We start from the raw sequence: 26335 nt of genomic DNA on the forward strand, positions 1-26335 counted from the left end.
TTTAGAATTAAGCTACCTAAAACCAATACGGTAACCAAAACTTTGGGAGAATGAAATAATTCCCACAAACACAAGTACATGCCAGTAAGGAACATTCCCCTGGGCCATGAGTGAGTAATAAAAGTTCTAAACTTGAAGCAGGAAAGAGCTGGATTCTTCTCTTACTAATAGAGGAATTTTGAGCAAGTCACTTAAATTCTCAGTGCCTCACTTCCTCCTCTGACAAATGGGGATAATAACTCTTTTCTCATAGGTTTGCTATGTTTGTGCTGTCAATGTGTGTGGAAGTGCTTTGGCATTATAAAGCACCTGTTAACAGAATTCACTGGCTTATTTTTAGGCCTCCCTTCTAGGCCTCCCTTCCTTTGGGGATCTTATCATAAGGAATTTCAGAGGGAGCTTAGCCTCCCGTTTTTAAGGAAAAAGAGCCCACCTTTTAGGTCTCGTATTTCTGCAGAGCTGTGACAGGACAGAGCTGTATTTACAGCTGTATGTACAGCGTACAGTCCTTCCAAACCTAGACCAATCAGTCCTGGATACACTAATCAATGAAATCAGAACCTTCCCTCCAGCTTCCCTTGACTTCTTGCTATGAGGAAATTGTGAGCTGGCTCCTACACTTTAAAAATAGGATATGGTTTAAGAACACTAGGTATGATGTATCTGGAATATTTATAGTGGCGGACATTGATCGAGCATGTTCTTAGAATATGGCGCTAAGCATCTTCCACACCCACTGAATGTTCACAGCAGCCCTAGAACCTCTGTAGTGTTATTGTCCCCAACCCCACATAGTTGGTAAAAGGGTATGGAGGATCCAGGTGAAAGAACGAGGCTCCAGAGTCTACCCTCCTACACACAAGGTTATGAACTCTTCCACATGCACTAGTTTTCCAAATGTTACTACTGCTATGATTATAACTACCACAACCACAACCACAACCACAACCACAACCACAACCACAACCACTACCACTACCACTACCACTACCACTACCACTACCACTACCACTACCACTACGACTAGCACTTACGCATATCATGTGCTTACTCTGGTCCATGGATTGGCTCACTTCGTTTGACAACATCTCTCTGCAGTAGGTACTATTATTATTCCCATTTTCCTGGAAGGACCCAAATACGGAGAAGTTAAGGTCATCCACCTAGTAAGTGACAGAGCCAGCATACAGAACTGGGCTATGTGGCTGCCAGAGTCCTAAAGCCTTAGAGATATTTTAAACTTTCCATCATTTTTGGTGGAAATCTTTCTAAAAGATTTCCCTATCTCTGCTTTCCTACTGTAATCTAACATTTTCTCTCCCCGGCATCATGTATGCAGAGAACCCATTTCTGGTCATTTTTCATTTGCTTCCTTCACTCTCAGGACAGTGTTTGTCACCTCTGCTGTCACGTCTGCTTTCATTGGCTCTGACTTTCAGGAGCCCTTCCTGTCTTCTAGATCATTAACCAAGTAACCAAGACTCAAGAAGTGAAAGGATAACGTTGAGTCAGTCAGGCTTTGCACAAGGATCCAAGGAATAACATAATAAGCAGGGGTAGACTTTGTAATTATGGCAAGAAATCTGAGGCCTTTATTTTCAGGGCTTTAGTTCAAATGTTTAAAGTTGCTGAAATTGCCTCTCTCAGCAAATACATCTTTTTATTATCTCAAGTCAGGCATGTTAACAACTATGTCAATATCCACTTAATTTCAATTAATATTTCGAAAATAAAAAAAATCTCTTGTGGGTAAAACAAGCAGACATATTTATTGGATGTAAGGGTCCAGGTTAAATTCATGAGTGTGTTTACTTCTGGAAATTGGAGAGGGAAAAGAATGAGCTAAAAAGAGATAGGGGATTTCAGTTGTACCTTATGTGCTGTTTTTTTATAAAATTTCAAAATATATATAAATATACAAATATTTTAAATACATCTAACTTTTATTATAAACACATAAAATATAGTATTATTTTTAAATGTAAAAGATTTAAATATATTTTTTGTCTTCCTTGCTTCATATATATATATCATATATACATTATATATATCCTGTATTATCTAATGTTATCTAATGCATCCTCATGTAGAGTCCCCTGATTTAAACTGCTGGACTTTTATTGTTTGCTTTCTTACATTTATGAGCCATAGACAGATATATATATATATATATATATATAGCAGGAAATAATATATATATATATAGCAGGAAATAATATCTATATTATAATATATAAATAATATTATATTTATTTTATAATAATATAATAATATAATATATTTAAAATTATAAATAATATCTATATTATATATACATATGTATATTACATGTTTATACATATGTATATATAATATAGAGAGAGCAAGCAAAGAAGAGAAAATATTAACATGTGCCCATGGTAGCTTTTTTATATGATTCTCTATACTTTTCTGCATTTTCAAAACTTTTTCCAAATTAAAGAAGAAAAAAACAAAATTCTACTTTGTAAGACATATCTCTGCTGTAAAATCTACTTTGGTACAGAAAGAATAGGTTTGGGTGATAACCTTTTAATATCAATTTTGAGGTCTTGCTTTTCTTAGTCATTGTTATATTGTTACTTTCTTTAATATTTCCCCAGTGTATACTCTCAATCCTTATGTTAAAAATTGTGATTTTACAGATGAGTCCGTTGAACTATTTTTTTAAGATTTTATTTATTTATTCATGAGAGACACAGAGAGAGAGACAGAGACATAGGTAGAGTGAGAAGCAGGCTCCCTGCGGGCAGCCCGACGCAGGATTCAGTCTCAGGACCCTGGGATGATGACCTGAGCCAAAGGTAGACAACAACTGAGCTACCCAGGCACCCCTAGTTGAACTATTTTAATCAGGTAACATGTATGACAGTGATACTGCCCTTGTACAATCTCATTTTCCCAATCTGTATAATGCGGGGATTAGACCAGCTTGGGTTTTTTAAGAAAAATTCCATAGTCCCTACAACGCTCACTCCAAGACCCCCAAGAAAAGGAAAAAAGCCAAAGTTCCCAGTAGGCAGGACTCTAGACCCCTCACACCCACAGCAGCTATGTTAATTGTGTCTATCTTTACCATTAGATTGTACTGTTTCTGAGCAAAGTGTTCCAAGTTTGAAAATACATACTTTGAAAACCTTACCAGGCAGTATCTAGCAGCAGCATTTAGTTTCAATGTGACCCATCTACTCAAGGGAATAAGCCCACTTCTTTTTAAATTTTTATTGAAGTATAATTAGCACAAAGCCTACAATATAACGATTCAATAATGTGCACTCATCACAAATGCTCATCACAAGTGTATCCTTAATCCTCTTCACCTATTTCACCCAACCTCCCCAAACCTCCCCTCTGGAAACTGCAAGTTTGTTCTCTGTATTTAAGAGTCTGGTTTTTTTGTTTTTCTCTTTTTTCTTTGTTCATTTGTTTTGTTTCTTAAATTCTACATACAAATGAAATATGGTATTGATCTTTCTCTGACTTATTTCACTTAGCATTATACTCTCTAGATCTGTACACATTATTGCAAATGGCAAGATCTCATTCTTTTTTATGGTCGAGTAATATCCCATTACACACACACACACACACACGGAACATCTTTCTTTTTTTTTTGTTTGTTTTTTGTTTTTGTTTTTTGTTTTTTATTTATGATAGGCACGCAGTGAGAGAGAGAGAGAGGCAGAGACACAGGCAGAGGGAGAAGCTGGCTCCATGCACCGGGAGCCCGACGTGGGACTCGATCCCAGGTCTCCAGGATCGCGCCCTGGGCCAAAGGCAGGCGCCAAACCGCTGCGCCACCCAGGGATCCCACGGAACATCTTTCTATATCCATTCATCTATGGATGGACACTTGGGCTGCTTCCATACCTTGACTATTGTAAATAATGTTGCTATCAATACAGGGAGCGTATTTTTAAGCTGTGTCTTTGTTTTCTTTGGGTAAATACCCAGCAGTGGAATTACTGGATCATAGTAATTATATTTTTTAATTTTTTGAGGAAATTCCATACGGTTTTCCATTGTGGCTGCAACAGTCTGCATTCCCACCAGCAATGCAAGAGGGTTCTTTTTTCTCCACATCCTCACCAACCTTGCTATTTCTTGTGGTGTTGATTTAAGCCATTCTGACAGGTGTGAGGTGATATCTCATTGTGGTTCTTATTTGCATTTCCCTGATGATCAGTGATGTTGAACATTGTTGCATGTGTCTATGGGCCATCTGTATGTCTTCTAGAAGAAAACAGAGGCAGTAATTTCTTTGACACTGGCTGTAGAAAAATTTTTCTAGATCTGTCTCCTCTAGCAAGGGAAACAAAAACAAAATTAAACTACTGTGACTACAAAAAAAATAAAAAGCTTGGGACACCTGGGTGGCTCATCGATTAAGCACCTTCCTTTGGCTCAGGGCGTGATCCTGGAGTCCCGGGATCGAGTCCCACATTGGGCTTCCTGCATGGAGCCTGCTTCTCCCTCTGCCTGTGTCTCTGCCTCTTTCTCTGTGTCTCTCATGAATACATAAATAAAATCTTTTTAAAAAATAAAATAAAATAATAAAAAGCTTTTGCACATCAAAGAAAACCATCAACAAAACAGAAAGGCAACCTACTGAATGGGAGAAAATAATTGTGAATTACATATCCAATAAGGGGTTAGTATGCAAAATATATAAAGAACTTACAAAACTCAACATCAAAAAACTGCAAATAATCCAATTTAAAAATGGGCAGAGGACATGAATAGACATTTTTCCAAATCAGCATACTTCTTTTTTTAAATTTTTAAAATTTATTTATGATAGTCACACACAGAGAGAGAGGCAGAGACATAGGCAGAGGGAGAAGCAGGCTCCATGCACTGGGAGCCCGACGTGGGATTCGATCCGGGGTCTCCAGGATCACACCCTGGGCCAAAGGCAGGCGCTAAATCGCTGCGCCACCCAGGGATCCCCAAATCAGCATACTTCTTGAAGAGCACACAGTGCCTCCCCGATGGGGTTTGTGCCCAGCACAATGCAGTCTCCTTTTTTGTCTTGTTTTAAAGGGTCACAGAGAGGGCAGGTGGCACTTTGGCAAGAATTGGAGTTCTACAACCTGAAGATACAAGATGAGATTCAGAAGGAAGTCTAGGACTGCTCTTTCCTCTTTTACATTCACTTTCCCTCCTTAAACCTCACTTAATTTACCCTCTTAATGGAAGAAAAGGAAAAAGAAAATTCAAAAACAGAAACAAAACCTGTGGCATCCTTTAAAAGCATTTGTTTTTTCTAATTCACTAGCAACTGCCACCCTCACCTATTGCATGACATGACCTTTCAAAGTGAATTAAAGTCATACAGCTTTATATGCAAAGTAATATTTTGTCTTGTAAGAAGTAATTGAGAAAAAAATACTTATAAAATTGTCTTTATTTCTCTTCATGGCATCTAAGTGTCTACTTCTATTGCATGGGACTAACAATTTTACTTATATATACCAGGGAAAAAGGTTATCAATAAGCCACAAAATAATCTTAATTTTTTTACCTTATCTTTTTTATTCATCAAACTATGACCTGATCCTTCATAGAAAATTTGGAAGTTTCATAAAAGAGGGAAAAAAATGCCTAAATATGAAAAAAAAAAAGTCGTATAATACCATATCCCTTTGGCATTATTTAAACTTTGGCATGGTCCTCTGCTGTTTTCATACAGTATAGTCAACTGTGATCCATCTCTTTTCTTCTAATAATTTATCATAAGCCTTTATATATATGACTTAAAAGTCTTCATAAAACATTTTTAATGGCTATTATACTGTTGTTTGATATTAAATTATAAATATCAGATTATTAATAACTATTCTAATTATTGATAATTAAATCATTTCCTGTTGCAAATAAAACTACCGTGAACATCTTTCATATTTGTACATAAATCTTTGTATTTAAGCTACTTCCTAGCAGAATTCCTTAGTCAAGGGATAGACATTTTCAGTAGTCTATTAGTGCTTCAAAACTCAAGGTATGAGTTTGCAAATAACTTGTATGATTATAGAACAGTTTTGTGCTGTAAACCCAGCCCAAGTGTCTATGAGCTTCATTCATACATTTATTCATTCAACTAATCTTCATTGACCTTTAACCTTGTACCAAGTATTATACAAGACTTTGAAGATGTAGCAGTGAACAAAACAAACCAAGTGTTTGGCCTCTTGGAACTTATATTCTAGTGAGGAAGGCAGATATTTAATATAAGAGTCAGAGAGTAATAGGTGCTATGAATTAAAATAAAACAGAATCCATATGTAGGTTTAGAGAAGTTGACAAGGTGGAGTGTTTTAAGAATTTTGCAAGTATTTCTTAGCCATCTGGGATCAACAGACTTGCTATTCACACATTTTCCTCAGGAAAACTGTAAAGTCAAGCTTTACTTTGGTGATAACAGAGATCCTTTTGGAGGCTCACTTTTCTTCCTTTACCCATGGAGAAAATGATGATGTGTCTTTTCTCAGAAATCTAGGAATCCAGGCTTCTTTTCACTCCCTACCTTCTGGGTACCCTGTGCCTATCCCAGGCAAATTCCACCCATAATTCATAATTGTCCCAAGTGGTCCTTCACTATGTCGCATTCCCTCAGAAAATATTATAAAGGTAGGAGAAAAGATAAAACCAATGCAGCACTAAAATGAGATAGGTCTCTAGAAAAGGAAGTTTTACATCTGGCTGAAAATATATCCCATCTCTTAAAAGAGAAAAAAACCTTCCGGATTTTGTTCTGTTTGATCTTCAACCAGAATTTGATCCAATGATTGTTTTTGTTCCAGAAGAATACATCAGGGAGGGGGGATTTTTTTTTCCTCCTCAGAAAGTGTTCAGAATTCAGGAAGACTCATTTGAATAAAGATACCTTTCAAAGCAATTGCAGAAATTATCCCTAGAAAATTGCTGTTGATCTGAGTGGCCTTCACACAATTCTCTTTCTTTATAGGTCTCTGCTCAGTGAGTTCTCTATTTTTGCCTTTTATCCTCTTTATAAAGCTTAGAGATTCTGACCCTCACTTCTAATTGATGCTTATGGCTTAAATGCAGTTTCTATGTCCTATGAACTGAGAACTATTTTGTTGATTTGTATACCCTGAAATACTGGAATATCAATCACTCTTTGGGTTTCTCTACCCATGAGCACCTTTACATGTAGTTGGTATAAACAGCTATTCCTCTACTCCGATGTATAAGTTTCTAGAAAAAGCTTCCTATTTAAAAAAAGAGAAAGGGGGGAGGGGAAGTCCCCAGGTCTTTTTCATGGTAGATGGGGTGATGTTTGGATATGTTTGCCTTTGATTTGATGGTTCTGCTAGCTCCAGACGTTTATTAAACAACACATATCATTTAATAAGGGGTAACACTTTAATCAGAGACACACAGGGTGTCAAAATCAGAAGTACCCTGAATGATCCCCTAATGGAAACTAATACCACATGGGAGAAGTGACTTCCTAAAGCCATGTAGTAAGGTGGTAATAGCCTAGATCCTAAGTCTTCTCACTTCAAATCCATCACCTTCCTACCATGCCATGGTTCATTAGCATGTTCATAGGGGTTAGTTTAACAGACTGCTTTCCAAATAAGAAAGAAACAGCAGGTCAGGGCCAGGTTGGCTCTGATGTAGGAGGTGGTAAAAGGAAAGTTGAATGAGCAGAGCACAGCTTGGTAAGAGGCCATGTAGGGAGTTCTGGACAGTTAGAGCTGTGGGCATGGATGGTATAGGTATAGGGGAAGGGCAGCCAGCTATGTGATCTTGGGTAAATCACTTAACCTCTCTGTTTCCTATCTATGGTGATAATCACATGGACTGGGACGCCCGGGTGGCTCAGCGGTTGAGCGTTTGCCTTTGGCTTAGGGCGTGATCCTGGGGTCCGGGATTGAGTCCACATCAGGCTCCTTGCAGGGAGCCTGCTTCTCCCTCTTCCTATGCCTCTGCCTCTCTCTGTGTGTCTTTCATGAATAAATAAATAAAATCTTTCTTTAAAAATCACATGGACTGGATAATCACATGTACTGTGAAAGGTTCCTTACACATGTTATGATCTTCACAGCAATTCTGCAGGGATTCCTTATTTTTAGAAATGAGAAACATTTAAGTTTAGAGAGGATGTTATCTTAGCTTAGACTCCCATAGCAAATACCATAGGCTGGGTGGCATAAACACATTTATTTCTCATGGTACTGGAGGCTGGAAGTGCAAGATCAGGATGCCAGGATGGTTGGGTTCTGGTGAGGGCCCTTTTCCTGGTGTGCGAGCAGCTACCTTCTTGCTGTATCTTCACATGATAGAGAGATCATCTGTCTTGTGTCTCTTCTTATAAGGGCACTAATCTCATCAGGAAGCCTCCACTCTTGTGACCTACTTCTCAAGGGCCCTACCTCCAAATACCATCACATCAAGGACCTGGCTTCAACATATGAATGTTGTGGGGACACAAAATTTCTATCCATAGCAGTTGATAACTTGTCCAAGAGTACGTAGCAGACAATGGCAGAGCCTGGACTTGAACTCAGGTTAGTCAGACTTCAGGGCCAAGGCTCATTTCCCTAAGCCCATAGTAGCCTGTTGAAAAAAAAGGCAAGGCCAGTGACCTTCAAGATCTGCCATGCTCTAAATTCAGTACCATAATTCTGCTGAATCCCTAAATTCTCCTTAGGTCAGCTGCTCTCTCTCTGAATATTGTTTATAACTTTCAAATAATACTAGCCATCTGACATAATTATATCTGTTCTGTTTAAAACTTAACACATTTCAGACCCTTGATAAATATTAAAGAGCACACTAGACAAGTGACATCCCTGGCTTTCAGGGAGTAATGAACATTCCATCTCTAAGGGTCATTTCTCTCATACTCTGAATCTAAGCACTCAGAGCCATAATGATCAAGAGGAATTTATTCTTTTTCACACAACAGAATTGCCAAAGCTAGCTACTAACAGGTATGTCTGAGTATTTGAGAAAGTGAACATCAGCTTACAGTTTCAAAAGCAATTTATTATGTCTTTCTAGGCAAATCCTTCTCTGAAAATGATACCCATGTTGGATTATCCCAAATACTTGCTAATTTGCCACCAGGATATCTTGATTATATCTAATTTAGGGATCCTCAGCTATGGTCTAATACTATATCCACATGCTATCGACATGTATGAGAAGAACATTTCTCATAAAGACATTCAACTTAGAAATACACACATACCCTCATTCCCAGAGTTTTACTTTATGGCAGTTATTTCCAAAGTTTAGGAGGTAATACTGGGCCTATCATTTTTGTTTCACACCTGTGACTTTATTGACATATGTAATCATCATCCTGCCTTCCTGTTTTTTTGTTTTGTTTTAAATTTAGAATTTTTCCTAAATAACTGCTCCAGAAATGCTCAAAATTACCTAATTAGTAGTAACACTTTGCAAATGACATAGAGCATTTCTCAGCTAGTTGATTCGGTTAGTTAGAGCAGGATGTTAATTATTAGGCCATGGCCACAGGTTTGGGCTCTGGCAAAGCTGTGGCCAGGGTCTCAGGAAGGACCAGAGGAGAATGTGGATAGCAGGACAGAGAGCCATCCCCACTAGAAGGAAAACTATGTTGCTATTGGGTCAGTAACATCACATTGGGAGGACAGCATATCTTAATTAAAAAAAAAAAAAAAGGTGGAAGGGAGGGAGATAGGAAGGAAAGAATAGAAGGAAGGAATCGAAAGAAGGAAGGTAGGGAGGAGGGAAAAAAGGCAGGCAGCAAATAATTGTAGACAAGTTCATGGAGATAAATAGTAAAGGAAGAATAACAGGAGGAACCAAAATCTGAAGCACGGCATGACCTTTAATCAGGGCTCTTATTCCTAGCAGGCTGTGAAGCAGCTTTGTCTTTACCTGCTCAATGGATCCTACAATGCTGATGCACTGCTTTAATTTGGGAAGGCTTTCTCTTGAGAGACATGTCTTTTCCAGCTCTAAGTGTGAAGTGCTCCCAAGTGTGGCATTCTCTGTGACAGATGTACTACAGTTATGCTTTAGCTGACTCCAAACCCATAGCTTCCCTGTGCCTGAGTGGTCTATTTGATGTCCAAGAGTGTGTTTCCTTGAGAACAGGTCTTTACTGGAATATCATCCAAGAAGGTAGGGAGGTATAATCCCTTTGTTCTAAAACAGCCACTGTCAAACTCTGGAACCCCATTCCTATACCAGTGCTCTTCTTTCCAAAGGTCTTAAAGGCATTTGCTGCTTTACATAGATACCCTAGGCCTATACCTTTGGGAGGCACTGCCTGAGAGAGACTTAAGAATCCTCTTCTTTTGGGATCCCTGGGTGGCGCAGTGGTTTGGCGCCTGCCTTTGGCCCCTGCCTTTGGCCCAGGGCGCGATCCTGGAGACCCGGGATCGAATCCCACGTCGGGCTCCTGGTGCATGGAGCCTGCTTCTCCCTCTGCCTGTGTCTCTGCCTCTCTCTCTCTCTCTCTCTCTCTCCCTCTGTGACTATCATAAATAAATTTTAAAAAATAAAAAAAAAAGAATCCTCTTCTTTCAAAATCTTCTCCCAAGGTTGCTCCATTTTCATATGAGTCTCTGTAAGGATAAGGAACTTCAAAACTGTTTTCATATTTCCAAGGAAACCTGATTCCCCAGCAAACCCCTCGTCCAGAGCTGCGCTTCTTATAAAAGTCTCAAGCTCTTGGCAACAGGATCAAACACATGACTGGCAGGACCAGCCAGTTGCATACATGTCCATCTGTGATGACTGCACGTGTCTGTTTCTCACTCATGAAGCCTGGTCATTCTACTCTGAATTCTAACCTTCCCATCATCAGACTCCATTCTTGGAAGAAGGCAGAAATGTAGCCACAGGCCATTTCTGTTGGAACATGTGCCACTTGTCTTCCACTAGGAGTTGTGGCTCCTCCTGCCTGCACTTATGTCTGCTACAGGAGCCATTATTTCTCCAGCTCTCTCTTGCCCATCCAAGAGGAAGGAATTGGTCTTCATCCACCAAACAGTTTGCATCCTCTTTTGGTACCTTGAGAAGATCAGAAAGGGCTAGAGTCTTGGCAAGAAGGCTTTTTCCATCATTCCTATGCCTATAACACTCGAGTTAAAAGTATACAAAAGCTCACTGCTGTTTAAGTCTGCCTCTAAAGGAAATCCCCCCACCCCCCGGACTAATGCTTGCTTTTCAGCATTTTTACTTGAGATGACAGTCTAACTATTTCACTGCCTAGAACCTGAGAAAAGAAAAAGAATTTGAAGGTTTTCTTTATTTTAAAAATATTGTGTTTGCTTAATGTTTAATAATAAATCATCTCTCAGCTTACTTTTCTTTTACATAGCTCTCTGCCTTGAAATTTTTATGAATTAATACTTGATTAGTAAAGACAAAGCATGAGAAATCTAATAGTAATACTCAATATAGTGCTGTGGCATCATAGTTATTGATGAATTACTTGGGTCTTTTTTTTTTTTTTTTGAGTCCTCCAAAAACTCTTCAAAATTCAGAAAGTAGTATAACCCTACAATTTGGTAAAGATGAGCTTATATGCCTGTAAACGCTGGCATATTGAAGACAATCTGTTCCTTAAATCCCTAAGCAAGAAGCAATCCACACAGTAAGTTGGATACCTGGCTTACAGATGAGAAGGCAGGATATGAAATATCTATGCCCTCCTGTCACATCCTCCCGGCCCCTCCAGGTCCCCAGGCCATTAGGTACATCTAGACTATGAGGCAGAGTATCTATTTTAGTAGTGCAACAGGTTTCAATGGCGAAATGTAGTGATTTCACACTGGACACAGACAACACAATTTCCGTTTCTCTCTCTTTTTTTAAGGGATATGTGTGACATATACTGCTGTTGTCACCCAAACCTCTTCTGATTTTATTTTTAAATCACATTTATTCCATTTTTTTTCATGCAGAAAAGTATAAGGGAGAAAACTGCCCATCATCCCATTCTTAGAGAACCTTCTTGGCATTTAAAAATAAATGTATGTTTACATGTCTTAAACTTTCAATCAGTATGGATAGAAGCAAATGAAAAAGACAATGCTTCTTTAGTGTTGTTGTGAGATTTCAGATTCTCTCTACCCGGGCACAACTCCACTTATGCCCTCTAAGAAGATAACAGATTTAAGAATAAAAGAACATATGTCAAATGAAGCCTAGAGTAAGTGGCAAGGGTGATCACACACAAGATAATGCTCCTTGTACAAATCGCTCCTGGATATTAACAGAAGGTGGCAGAAGAACTAAAAATGCTAGAAACTGATGGCCTGTTAGAAAGTCAGAATAGACGGGACAGCTTTGATGAGCATATTTGATGTTACTGTACAGACTGCAAAGAAATATTTCACCCTGTTTTTCAGGACTGGTGGTTAATTTATGAATGAATGAGAAGGCAGTGACATGCTTCCATTCATGCATATTTAAAATGTAGATCACAGAGATTATGGGTTCGGCTGACCATATCAGAGTAAACTAAATGCACAACTTTTATATGATCAGTTTCCTTGAGCAATTTTATAACACTTTTATAAAAATGATAATAGCTTCGAGTGACCTCTAAGATACACTTCTGGTGATGAATTTCATGATATATACTACCCAGATTTTCCAATTATGACATGTATGTAAGTCAAAACTAGGATCCACATTTTCCCAGAAATGGGTAATAAATGACAATGTGATAGTGTCTTGACCACTCATTTAAAAGACCACAATCCTATTTCATCTCTTGTGACACTTTCCCTTCACAGATCATGAAAGTCACAACACCTTTGACAGCTGTGAAATCACCATGGGATTATGACTTTTTTATTTATAATGGTGTCATAGATAAGACATCCACGGACTTCTTAGCATTCAAAGAACATTTTCATTTATCTTGGGGAAGTATTTTTTCTCTGTTGGAACACGTAGAGAAGTTTCTCAGGGACTATGCAATACCAGAAGTTAAAATAAAAGGGAACAATTTGGTAGCCTTCCTTCCAGAGTTTGAGCTGAAGCATAGACTTACCAGATATGACTTCCTCTCACTGTTAGAGAACCCAATTCACATCCAGATGATGTTAAATATTCCGGGGCAAAGGTACAAGGGCCAAGATGGAAGGTCAGAGGCTGCCAACAAGATCCGAGCCACATGGAAATGCTTCAAAGCAAGAAAACTCTTCCTCATTTATCGCCAGCAGAAGTGGGCATCAGGTGTGATTGCCATTGCATGGCTCTTACATTGCCACAAGACCCGAGTGAAGAAGATCCTGAAGGAATCACGTGAGAGACACCTGGAGAATTTCCGTATTCGAGCCAAGGTACACAAGGCTGCCAGCTGTTAAGGCAGACCTCTTTTTCTAAACATTTCTTGCTTGAGCGATTGCAGTAAGTTGTCTCTTTATCTTCCCTTTCTCTCTCCACTACCCTCCTAGCCAGCCTCTCTTGCCTTCCACTCTTCTCCGTGTATGATGCACAAACCCTAATACATGTGTTTGTACATCATATTTTAGCCCTAATCAGGAATCTGGCTTTTGCACCTGTGAAATCTATTGCAATTTTTTCTATAGAAAAGAAGTACCTTCACTTTGAGTATGGTAGTTCTGTCAGAAAATCAATGTTTTATCTGCACTACCTTTTCTCCTTATATATACCTTCTGGCACTTTAATTTGCTAAGAAAAAAAAATCCTCTCTTGTCTACATTGCTGTCACCACTTTGTCAGAAAGTATTTAAGTTTGCAGACAGCCTTTTAATTAGTGCTCACAATTTCATTTATGTTTGCTTTCTCTTTTTTTCATTCATATTCTGTTAATTAAGTGAGCTGCCTCTAATCTTCCCCTGCCAGTAGCATCATGTAGCCACCTAATTAAATTAATTGGGGAAGATGTTTTAAGTATGTAATTAAATCAATTAATATAATTTATGCCTGGCTTAACTGTACAGTGGAAAAACAGCTGAAGTTTGACTAGATGAATCCACTACAGCTTCCTGTCACTGATCAATGCTCTTCTTGATTTTTAGCATCTGGCAGCCAACTGGAATCGCATCAGGACCTCCAGGAGGACTATTATCCATATCCCATCATTAGGTATAACACTTTTGCCTGCAAATCTATCAGCAACCTCTATTACCCACCACATTATGGCTCCTTGATTGAGTTCAAGGAAGGCCCCTTGTTTTATTCAAATTGGTCTCGGCAGGAAAATGTTCTCGACATGATGAGAGTAATAACACAGGGCCCTCGCTCGAAACGGCGTTTAATTTGGGGATTAAGCAAATAAAGTCATTATGTGGGGGCTGCTATTCAGTGGAGAGGTGATTTGCTGTAATTCGCTTTCATCTGTATGAAATGAACTAAAAAGTTGTATTTTTTCCCCCTGAAATAACAGATAATGTTTTCGATCTTCTTTAATGATAGAAGAACACAGGCTTGCGTGTGTTGTTGCTGTTACGCCAATAAGCCAGGATATTGCTTGTACACTGTTTTTAATCAAATGTGCAGTCAAAATGATAAGCTACATTCTCTGAAATTATTTAGTTCTAATTACGAGCAGATGGGATGCTTTATTTGCACCTAGGGCGCCTGAGCAAAAGGAAATGCTGTGTGAACAAGAATAATTAAGAAGTTGAATAGTGTTTTTTGCGCTTAAATAATCTGCAGTTTCATGTTAATTAGCACTAATGTAATTATTTAATTACATTTATGAATTGGGGAACTTAAAAGCTGTTGTCTGCAACACAGTGGTAAAATAGGTATGCCAAAATGACATTGGGAATTTCAGAAATCTGCACTGGAAGTTCCTTTAAAACATGAGCTGCTGTCAAAATGTGTGGGATTGTTTGCTTGCTTATTTGTTTTGTTCTGTTTTGCTTTTTTAATCTACCTAATGTGTTAAAAAATTTCCTTGGTGAGGCCAAATTTCCCAAGCTGACTCCGTAGTTTTGACAAACAGCAAAACTCATCAAATCTTCATATTACATATTGGCTCTTTGTTAAGGTCTTTTAAGTAGAGCAATGCATTAAGTGATCTATTGTAATAGAATTCTAGATTGCAATTTATTTGTGCCCCTGTGTGAGTGTACGTATTTGTATATTTATGCATAGTATAGAACATAACACATTTAAACAGTCATATGAAAAGAAAAAATCCATTAAAATTATTATATAAAATAATTATCTTTTTAATTAGTCAAATATTAGTAGTAATAAAGTAATGCAAACTTTCCTAGAATCTAGAGTGCTTACAGAAAAGTTAAGAAAATACATCACAGTTGTACAGTTTGGGTCTTTTTATGGCTCCACAGAAGAAATTAGTTCCTTCTTAGAATGTAAGTGAGGTAAGACAGATCTGAATTTCATTCCAACCTGGACTTTTGTTTTGGTGGGACTAGTTTTGCACACAAAATTAGTTCACACTCAGAAATTGCACTTGTAATTGATTACAACCAGAGAGGCTAATTACAGACACAATTAACAGACTCCAGTCCTTGGAATAAGGTGCAAGAGCCTTTTGCTTCTGCAACTAATTGTGGACCTGACCTGGTACTTATGTGGGAAATTTTGTTTTGTGCTCTCTATTTTATTCAAAACGAGAAATAGAACAAGACCCCCACTTTGCAATGTTGACAGCACAAAGGTATTTTCAGGCATAATTTCCACAAACTCCTTCCCTCCACCTGTGACCCTTCAAAGCCCCAGGGCAATCAGCAGTGCAGCAAAGTCTGATAGAGAAGAGTCTTTGTCCAAAGAGGTAAAATAATGGGCAGTAATCTGAACTGGGGAATAAAAAATAATTTTAAATGAAAATGTTTTAAAATTCCAAAAGGCTTTGCCAGATATAAAGAGAAAAATAACTTCCATCAGAAACTAGAATTGCATTATTTTAGATTTGATATTAAAACCAATTTTCTTCTAAAATACATATTCTCAGTTTAAATAAACACATAATAAATCTGAAAGTCTTCCCTATTGTAGTAATTTTTGTTAACAACATAATAACCCATTTTAAAGAAAAACTGCTAACCATGTATCTTCCAAGAGATAAGACTAAGCACATATATTTTTCTCAACTGAGTATTTAAAAAGCCCAATTACACATTTTTACAAGAGAATAATACTTGGGCTCTAATCAAATAGTATTTGTTTCCATAACCTATGCTTTAGGTTTTATAAAATGACCTGTGAATATTAAAGTTTAACTTTAAATAATGTTAACCTGTCACCTTGTACTTATTCCACAGACATAATTCTCAAACCATGCCTTTCTTTAAAAAATGATTATGGTTTTTTTTTTTTTCATGCACCACTTTACCTGTGAATTCTTGAAGATTTTAGCTAGTCATAACATGGCTACTTTGTATCCTGCACCAGGGACTTGCCTACATAATTCATGAAAACAAGAGTAGATAAAAGCAAAGCCTGTTTTTTCTCTAAACACATGTCCCCCCAAATCTATTCAATGTAGTAATTTTATTTTTAGAGTTGAGAGGGATTCACTAATCAAAATCAGTCGGTAGGCATGTAAAGTTCAGGTAGGCATTTAATACAAATTACAGCCTTGTTCTCTTTTTCTATAGGACATTTGCAATCAATTTGGTGTAGAATTAGCCCTAGAAATAATTATACCATGTTGCTAGCCAATTAGGGCTGCACTAACTTGTTTGAATTCTAAAAATGAAAGATTAGTAGCTGATAACTGTACAATATATTGCAGTGATAGGCATCTGGTTATTTGTTTATGCAGTTTTCTGCACACAAGAATAATTAAATTCTCCAAATGATGATGATGTAAAGGACCACAGTAATGTTTTCAGTAATGCTTTGACCACAAAATATTTACCATGTATTTTCAAGTCTATGGCTTGTTAATATGAACATTAAGACAATTACACATTGCAGAGTAACCTCTTTGAAAGGAGTAGTTATAAAACTTGATTGACTGTTACATATATTGGTTAGTATTCCTAGACATAACAAAAAGTTTTAGCTATTTTTAACAAACAGGAGGAGTGGGATGCTGTTGATTAATTGTTCAAAGAAACTGATCGGCCTTATAATTTCATGATAAAAAAAACACTCATCCTTTCCAGAGTATATAGGCTAATCTCTTAATTGGATATTAGGTATTTTTATCATTTTTATTAATGAAATACAATGAAATACAATAATACAACAAAATAATCTACTATGGTTCATAGCAGGAATAGAATACTAGGGTCTATTTTAAGCAAAATCTATCAGTCAAATAAGAACTGCAACAAAGTATCCTAATTCCCCTAGAAAAATCAGAGGTCTAAATAAAACCTATGAAATAATTCTGCTTCCAGTTACTTTGGCCAAGTTATTTCCTCCACTTTCAATTTAACCCCTGTGCTGCTTTATTACAGTGCATCATTTGGTGCTACACTTAAACTCAGTGGCATTTTAAAATATATTGACATTAAATGAGATATGCCAAGTATGGGGCTCTGATGCCGTGAGCAGGTCTATGAGGCACTGCCAACCAATTAAACCCCCAGTGAAGTGCTCTCTCACTTCTCTTCCTCTTTAAAATAAAAATAGGGAATTAATTAGGTGGGGTTTTCTCTTTTCTCTTTGTAACCTTTTATTTCATTGTCAACTGGTTTAATAGCTAAAAGGAATCTATATAGTTCAGTTTCATTTTTTTTTTCCTCTGTGCATTACTTCAGGAAATTATTCTTGGAGCGAATACTATAGTGGTCTCCAAGAAACTCCCTTCCATAAGGTTATGAATTCTGTTGTGAATCTCATGAAAAAAAAAAAAAACATTTTTTTTCTGCTGCTTTGTACTGTCATGGAGGCCAAAAAGATAGGAAAACTTTCTTTCCTATAAAGGGACACTCTTTCTTCCTTATCACTTGAGAGAGGGACCCAGCCTCTTTCCTTACGGCCATCCCCATCACGTGTGAAAATATTCCTACTTTGATATAGTGTTCCATCATTTCTCAAAATGTTGTTGCCTCTGTTTCACATCAAAAGAGGCTACCTTTGGTGTTCTGCTGAAACAAGGATGCTCATCAGTGGTTACTGGTTATCACTCTTCTACCCTAATCTCTGCGTTTGTCTCCCCCCCGCCCCCGCCCATCCCTATCCCCACTCCCACGCAAACTCCTATCATCAGATGATGCTAATTGCCTCTTTGCACCCAGGAAACTGCCTCTGCTGGGATTGGCTTTTCCTTCTTGGAAACCACAAAGACCCACCAGCAAGGCCATGCTCAGTGACTATGCCTCCTCAGGATTGTTGTGTGCCTCTTGCAAACAAGCTCCTGCTGTTGCATTAGAGTACATATTCTGGAACAGTCTGCTCATTAGCGTGTGATTGACTTCTAGTTCCTTTTGTCCCTACTTCTATTCCTTACAGGTGCCTAAGGCAGAGAAGTGGTTAACATTGGGCTTCTAGTTACCAAGTAGTTGCCATTTATCTGATCCCCCTGGCCTAAGATGGTAATCGACCATGACTCAATCTGATGGACTGGAGCAGTAGTTCTCAACCTTTTCCTTGTTTTGAAACACATCTTTTGTGATATTCACACGCATCACGCACTCCTAGGGGCCTACACTGGGTGACAACAGCAGTAGCCATCACTCCATCCCTTTCTCTTCCATTCAAGAAAGCATCCTGGATACAGCTGAGCAAGAGTGACATTATAGAGGTACTCTTGAATTACTCCAATTCATAAAAAAAAGTTAACATTAGGCAACTTTGGTACTCTAATTGTAAAAGCTTTCAGGGAACATGTGACATTTGTCACAACTGATTGCCCATCAGCAGCATATTACAGTCATACAGAGATGGTATTACCCAGGTTTTAACTACTTGTGCAACTGTGAAAGCACAAGCTACTGAGATAAAAGATTAAGATACAGTAAGAGAGATGCCTTTCTGGGTTACATATGTATGTATGAAGTATACCCAGTGCCAGTTTGATGAAAACAAAACTAAGCATTTTTTGAGGGGGACTGCTGAGGAGGATTAGGGAATTTTGTGATAGGGATGTAGAAAACACAGGAGGTGCTTAAGTATTGAGTGTTGAAGACATTCTCAAACTAAACTGACCAAATGGATTCTGTGTTGTTCTAAAGAGTGAAGTCTTGGGGTGCCTGGGTGGTGAGCATCTGACTCTTGGTGTTGGCTCAGATGGTGATCTCAGGCTCCTGAGATGGAGTTCTGCGTCATCAGGCTCCACACTCAGTGGGGAATTTGCTTGGGATTCTCTCCCTCTGCTAGTGCTCTCCTCTCTCTCTCAAATAAATAAATCTTAGAAGAGAGAAAGAAGGCTTTATCTCATTTAAACTTTTTATCAGTGGCTTTATCAGTGACTGGCCCAGCATTGCATGCATCTAAGACCAGTGATTCTCAAAGCATGGTCTTAGAGACTGTGGAAGGTCCTAAGACACTTTCTGGGAGTCTGGAAAGTCAAAACTATTTTCAAAATAATACTCAGATGATAGTTGCCTTTTTAAATCTTGTCCTCTCACAAAATGTAAAAAAAAAAAATTATTGATAAGATTGCAAATTCTACATTATAACTAACATGAGAATTCCCATCCACTGTTTATTTTTGGTATAAATCAAAGAATATGCACAATTGTCTGAAAAGGCTATAAAATGTATAAAATAGTCTTCCCTTTTCCAAATACTTACCTGTGTAGGGCCAGATTTTCTTCATATGCTTTAATCAAAACAACATATTTCAACAGGTTGAATACAGAAATGGATATGAGAATCTAACCACATTCTATTATGAGATTTACAAACTTGTCAACCAATGCAACTCTTTTCATTAAATTTTTTTGTTTGGGAAAATAACAGCTTTTTAATAAAAATATATTATTTAGGTTTTATTGGTAATGGATTTATTGTTATTTTAAGGTAAATTGAGTACTTTTTAAAGTTTCTCAGTTTTAGTTTTTATTTTTTTAATTTTGTTTTAAGATTTTATTTATTTATTCACGATAGACAGAGAGAGAGAGAGAGAGAGAGAGGAGAGGCAGAGACACAGGCAGAGGGAGAAGCAGGCTCCATGCAGGGAGCCTGATGTGGGACTCAATCCCGGGACTCCAGCAACACACCCTGGGCCAAAGGCAGGCACTAAACCGCTGAGCCACCCAGGGATCCCCAGTTTTAGTTTTTAATATAGTAAATATTTATAGATACAACCGATGGAAACAATGCTTTTTGGGTTCTCTATAGTTGTTACAAGTGTAAGTTTGAGAACTGCTGAACAAACATTTTAATATTTTTTATGACAATGAAGGTGATGCCAAAGAGTATTGTTTTATCTTAGTATATGCAAAACTCTTTTTTTTACCATATCCTAATTCTGATCCATTTCACAAAGAGCTGGTGTTATTGACACCCAGTTCAATGCTGTTTCTGTACTTCTGGTGCAACATCAGATAGGTCAAGGCCAACGGCACAGTTTAATATTACAGGGTCACAGAGCCAACTCTGGTCTAACTAATGACTGAATGTTGATTTGGATTTTTTGGATGGATATAATATCAATGAATACAATGTGTTTTCATTTTAATTCAGGCTCTAAAGGAATTTGGAAGTTTTAAAAAGTTTTATTAATGAGAGACAGAGAAAGAGAGAGAGAGAGGCAGAGACACAGGCAGAGGGAGAAGCAGACTCCATGCAGGGAGCCCAACGTGGGACTCGATCCCAGGCCTCCAGGATCACGCCCTAGGCTGAAGGCAGGCGCTGAACTGCTGAGCCATCCAGGGATCCCCAGGAATTTGAAAGTTTAAGTGTGCTTTGTTTCTGATCTCAAAGGATGTGTATTGTTTTTGGGAACTGCTATCTGGGAGATCTGTCTCAAGGATCTAGTGTAGCAATGCCATAGCTAACCTGTGGATTCCATAGCTACTTGCTAAAAGACATGTTGAAGACCATGAAGATTTGATTAAAAGTCCCAATTTCCTACAGAGTCTGTCATGTCTTTGAGTTGTCAACTCAAAAACGAGAAAGTGAAGAGATGGCAGTGTGTTTGGAGGCATAGTTAGAATGATTTCAGAGACAACACTCTTGAGTGTGGTTCTCTACCCTTCCCCAGTTTACTAAGGGAAGTGACCCCCAGTTCTTATCTTTTGACAGAGGAGAGTGGAGTTAGGGAACTACTATCTCATGAACATTTGGGATAGGGTCAATTGTACACAGAAGTATGCTCTTTTCTCCCAGGCTGATGAGGAGCTAGATAAAGCTACAGGTCCCACTCACCATTCTTTGAATTCCCACAAGTTCTCCAGACGAGAAAACCCATTTTATAAAAGTTGAAAGGTGAAGATGGAAAGTAGGCATCGTATCTGTTTTCTATGACCCTTTAAAAAGTCCCTACAAGCTTAGTGGCTTAAACAATACAAGTGTATTACCTTACAGTAATGATTCTGTAGTTCAGAAGTCTGAGAGGGCTAAAATCAAGGTGTAGGCAGGGTTGCACTCCTTTCTAGAGGCTCTAGGGGAGAATCGTTTCTTTACCCTTTCAGCTTCTAGAAGCTGCCCACAAAGGCGTGAGTGAGAACACTTGGCTCCCTTTTTCCATCTTTAAAGCCAGCAACAAGCAGCTCTCTGAGCCTTTCTTGTATGGACACACCTTCTCTAACTCTCTCCTCCTCTGCCTCCCTTGTCATTACACTGCTTCTACCCAAATAATCCAGGATAATCCCATTATTTTAAGGTCAGATGATTAGCAACCTTAATTCCACCTGCAACTTTATTTCCCCTTGGCCGTGTGACCAAAAGTATTCACAGGTTGCAGGGATGAGGACATGGACATCTTTGAAGGGCCATTATTCTGCATGCTGCAACAATTGGAAATAAAAGTGAGAAAACAGGCAAAGACTTTTTGTCCCTTCTGGAGTTCTCTGCTCACCGTTGGAAAGTCTCTTTTTATAAGCAACCATATTTAGGCAAGAGCTAAATATGTCCTATCCAAACTATATAGTAATTTGTAGGTTTATGTGTTCTTGGACAAGAGACAGGCACTTACCCTGATTTTCCTTATCTATAGCATGACAGTGTTGAAGTAGATGGTGTCTCAGAGCTCCCCGGGTGTTTCTATTTGAACTTTGAAGTACCTGTGTCTCTGCAGATTATATTTTTAAGTGTGATGGTTCATTACCAACAAGCAGGTCTGCTGAGTTCCCCAAGGCTACAACATCCTTGCCAAAAGCTTAGTGGTTGAGTCACTATTGTATTTAATATATGCACTGCTAGCATTGATGAGCATCTTTTCACCTGGGTGTCAAACATACTTTTGTGGGTGTACAAAACATAATAAATATGACTTTTAAAAAAATTGACTCCCAACTTTTGCTCCATTGACGGCAATGTTCATTGCATTGTATCTTGTCCATGTAGAATGGTCTGTTGCTTGTCACAGGATTTGTTGCTGTTATGAGCTTTGGAAGCACATATACCCCTATAGCATTAAAATACCTTATGTTTGTACTGCACTTTACAGTTTACAAAAATGTCTTCATATCTGTTACTTCATGTGATCCTCTATAACATTGTTCTGGGATTGCTAACATTCAGTTCTTTAAAATGGGTGTATTTGTAGGGTTAACCGAGTAGCCATTTCTGCCATAATTCTGCATAGGCATCCTTGATCAGTGGTAACAGAGGTACCAAGTAATTTGTTGGAAAACTGACCTCCAGCATTTGATTGAAACACAGACTTATTCACATGCAGCAACAAAGTGATCAGACATCTTTTATATTTTAAATTGGACATCATCTTAATGAGACATCTCATATTGCCTTTTATCTTTACTTTTGAAAGGAAATGCATTCGTGGAATGCTCTCCGGCATTTTTCTTAATCATACTTTATTCTTTAGGCATTTTTTCCTGCCTCCTTATAGTTTGCATATAGAAGTTATTCACAAGACATCTTCCTAAACATTTATCTGAATATAGATAAAATTATACATATGCAGAATCCTAAGTTACAGTACTGCAATCACACATCAAGACGGCATCGTTTAAACCTGTCTATATTAACTTTCATATGTGGAATGGTTCCCCAAAGTATTTCAGAAATTAATAATTTTTCAAAAATAACTCGAACAAGCTATTTGTCCTTCTGCCTCTGTAGTTCTTAAGTTCATCCGCATAAAGCAAAAGGGAGACTTTAAGAATTGTAAGCTCATTTAATTTCCAGACGATGTCTAGTGTTTAAACACTGACATCAAAGCAAAGAGCCAATTATCAGAGTGCATTTGATCTGAAGCCCTGTTGCCTGAATTGCTATAGTTTTCCTTATGCTGAAAAGGAAATCTGTGTCACATCTCAAAGATGTAATATTTAAAATCACTTTATCTATAGCAGTTTAACTTGAAACATGTGTTTGGGCTCACTAACCACAAGGAGGCATTGAAGCATCTCTTCAAAATGTGAAAAGCAATTTTACTTAAAAAAAAAAAGTTGCACCAACAGTTGCTGAATTTCATAAGCAATTACATCTGCTTGTGAGTATGCGTGCCTTTTAAGTTCATGTTTTGATCCACTTATTTTTTTAACCCCTGAAATACCAGCAAGAAGAGCTGCTGCTATTGTTTATTTTGTAAAAGAGTTTTGGACAATAATAATCCACGTGTGTTTTCCTTCTGCTCTGTTTCCAGTGGACATGAAGGCAAACTGCAGGACTTCTATTAGTACCTACAAAGTAACTGCGTTAACCTTTATTGCCCTCTAAAGGTTAAAAATTTCTTTTGACTACATGAACAGAAGAGTATTCCTTTAGTATTCAGTACTACTTAAATATATATTCCTGACAGCAAGGGGTTTCTCTGAAATCTCTGTGTCAGTTTAGAATGATTTTGGGGACACATCTTCAAAATGCCACATGAGAAGCATAAGTTGAAAGAGCCAACACAGTTCTTTGGTTTTGTTTTGTTTTGTTTTTACCCCGAGCATAATTTTCTTCAATGTTGTTTTGAACATCATATTCAATGTCAGAAATTTCCCCTATGTTTTTATAGTCTTGATTCCCAGTGGTTTTGCTGGTATTGAAAAAGATGAACTCTTCTTTTGCAGAATATGCTGCTTAGCAAATCTTCCAGAATAATGCTTAAATCCCCCGAGAAGCAAGGACCTCATTCTTAGGAGTTAGATTGTGTCTGCAAGATGCTTCAGAGAAAATTCTTTCCAAGAAATGTGGACTGTGACACCTGGAAATCTTAGTGTGTCATTTTGCCATACTGACCTTCTCTTTCTGCGTTTTGACACCTTGTTTGCTGTTTAGGATATTCTCTTCCTGTGCGACAAAATATTGACGACTTCAATATACGGCAGAACATGCAGCTGGGGAGGCTGTGTGACATCTTAGGTACAGTAAATACTTTCACACAAATGACTCTTTAGAATGTTTGTCAGAGGATGTTGATAAAAAATCTTTAACTTTTGCTTATTGTTCTCGCCCCCCGCAAGGAAAAATCGTGGATTTCTAATCTATTGGCAGGGCAATTAAATGTTTTGTTTTTAAAGAACAGATTTATAGAGGAGTTGCCTTGAATTAAAAAATGACATTTTTAAAAACTAATATATTTGGATGACTTTTTTTAAATTCTAAGAATTCTCTCCTGTAGCCCCAAATACTCTTAATTTCCTGAATCTGGCAGTGACCGAAGCCAGCATTTTATATCTGTGTCTATATCATCTATTATGTTTTCTGGGTAATAAGTGGAAAGCGGTATCAGAAATGAAAAGCATTGTTTTCATTATAAGACTAAAAGGGATGTGAAGATAGATTTTTTAAAGAAGCTTTTATTTAAATATATATTATGTAGTTATTAGAAATCAGGAGTTGCCTCCTGGAGGGAGTTCTTAGAAATATAGACCTCTAGCACTAGATACATCCTTGCAAAGGTCAGGCTCTGATACTGTCTTGGTCAGTTCTAAATCAGACACCAACCTGGGCCAGGAGAGAACACAATAATGCACCAGCTCCAGTTGGTGCTTTCAAGGCTAAGGTTCAGGTTAGGCTTAACGCAAGGTCACAAAGGCTAAGCACTAGCACTGGATCAGTTTAGAAGGTACTAGCCAAAAATTCAGGGTAAACAAAGAGTAGGTTTTTATTAGTTACCAAATAAGAACTTCTTTTGTTCTGCTAAAATATAATTGCTTTGGCCTTTATTTAAGCAAAACAAGGAAAAATTTTAAATTATCAATGACCAACTCAGCTGGCTCCCCGGAATGACATACTTTACATGATTCATATATATTTCAGCATCATTATTATTTTATAAATGCCATTTGGTAACAGAAATACATCAGTACTAGAAATTTACAGTGTCCTAAAATAATAATAGTGTAATTGCTTTAATCTATTATGTAGGCACTATTATTGTTTTTCAGCATTACAAAAAAAAATTTGTTTTAATGACTTGAGATTGATTTGTTAGTGCTGAGCTATTTCAACTAAAAACCTGACTGGGTGGAAACCACTGAAGTGCAGCAGAGGGCAGACTTTGCTCTAATTTATTTGAATTAATTTTTTTCTTTAGCTTTTTATATACCCTTCTATATATAGCACAAACCATCGCCAAAGAATTTTCTTACAAAAGAGTCTCATTATTAGAAAACACTTGAAAGTATGAGGCTTCTATTTTAAATAATTCAGTCTATGTCTACCTGCAATGGAAAATTTTGCTAATATGAACGTTTCTGACAGACTATGAAGCAAATACCTTTTTTTGGTACACTGTCTTCATCATATAGCAATCCGAGCCTAAAGCCTCTTCAAGAAGAGTAATGGAAGTTTAGAAACAGTAGTTAGAAGGTAGAAAAAGTGCTTGCTTGTGAATTTAAAAAAAATATGAAGAAACTAGGAAAATTAGTAATTTTATGTAAGAATAAATGATTATCTTTTTTTATATTCCATTAATTCCTAGTAAAGTGAGTTGACTTTTTGCTTATTTGGGGGAAACAAAGAGAATCTGATCAGGTGGGTAAGACCATCCTTTGGATATTGGCAGTGATGTCAGGGTGCCAGGTGGAGACCCCCCAATGGCCAGTTCCTGGGGGAGTTAAGCAAGACAGTGACCATTATTAACTATTGACTAGTGATCAAAGCAATCTTTATGTTCATATTAATTTCTTTCCAAAATTACCTGTCAATTAATTTTGAACATTTGCAGATTCACAACTATTGGATATTCGTGCAAGTGATTTGTATTCTTTTCCCAGAAATGCACAAGGAGGATGAAATTAGCAATTTGATTTGCTGTCATTTTTTGTAACCAAGAAATTGCTTCGCAAGAAAAATTTTGTTTTCTCCAGCATGG

The 26335-nt window shown here is 37.6% G+C and overlaps 1 protein-coding gene across 18 annotated transcripts in view; it reads left to right on the forward strand.

Annotated features, from left to right (window-relative positions):
• Nucleotides 1-26335, forward strand: part of IQCH (IQ motif containing H) — a 214018-nt gene that overhangs the window by 85894 nt on the left and 101789 nt on the right. For 14 of the 18 annotated variants that reach the window (XM_025472384.3, XM_035708685.2, XM_049104104.1 and 11 more), the window contains 3 exons: nucleotides 12789-13340; nucleotides 14043-14109; nucleotides 24295-24378. In XM_025472384.3, the coding sequence (XP_025328169.1) occupies nucleotides 12789-13340; nucleotides 14043-14109; nucleotides 24295-24378 (703 nt within the window). Of the gene's footprint in view, nucleotides 1-3512; nucleotides 3543-5061; nucleotides 5344-12788; nucleotides 13341-14042; nucleotides 14110-24294; nucleotides 24379-26335 lie in introns of those variants that run through there. The other 4 variants (XM_035708690.2, XM_025472389.3, XM_025472388.3 and 1 more) reach the window with 4 other exon arrangements.

Source organism: Canis lupus, chromosome 30 (genome assembly GCF_003254725.2).
Source record: "Canis lupus dingo isolate Sandy chromosome 30, ASM325472v2, whole genome shotgun sequence".
NCBI lineage: Eukaryota > Metazoa > Chordata > Mammalia > Carnivora > Canidae > Canis > Canis lupus.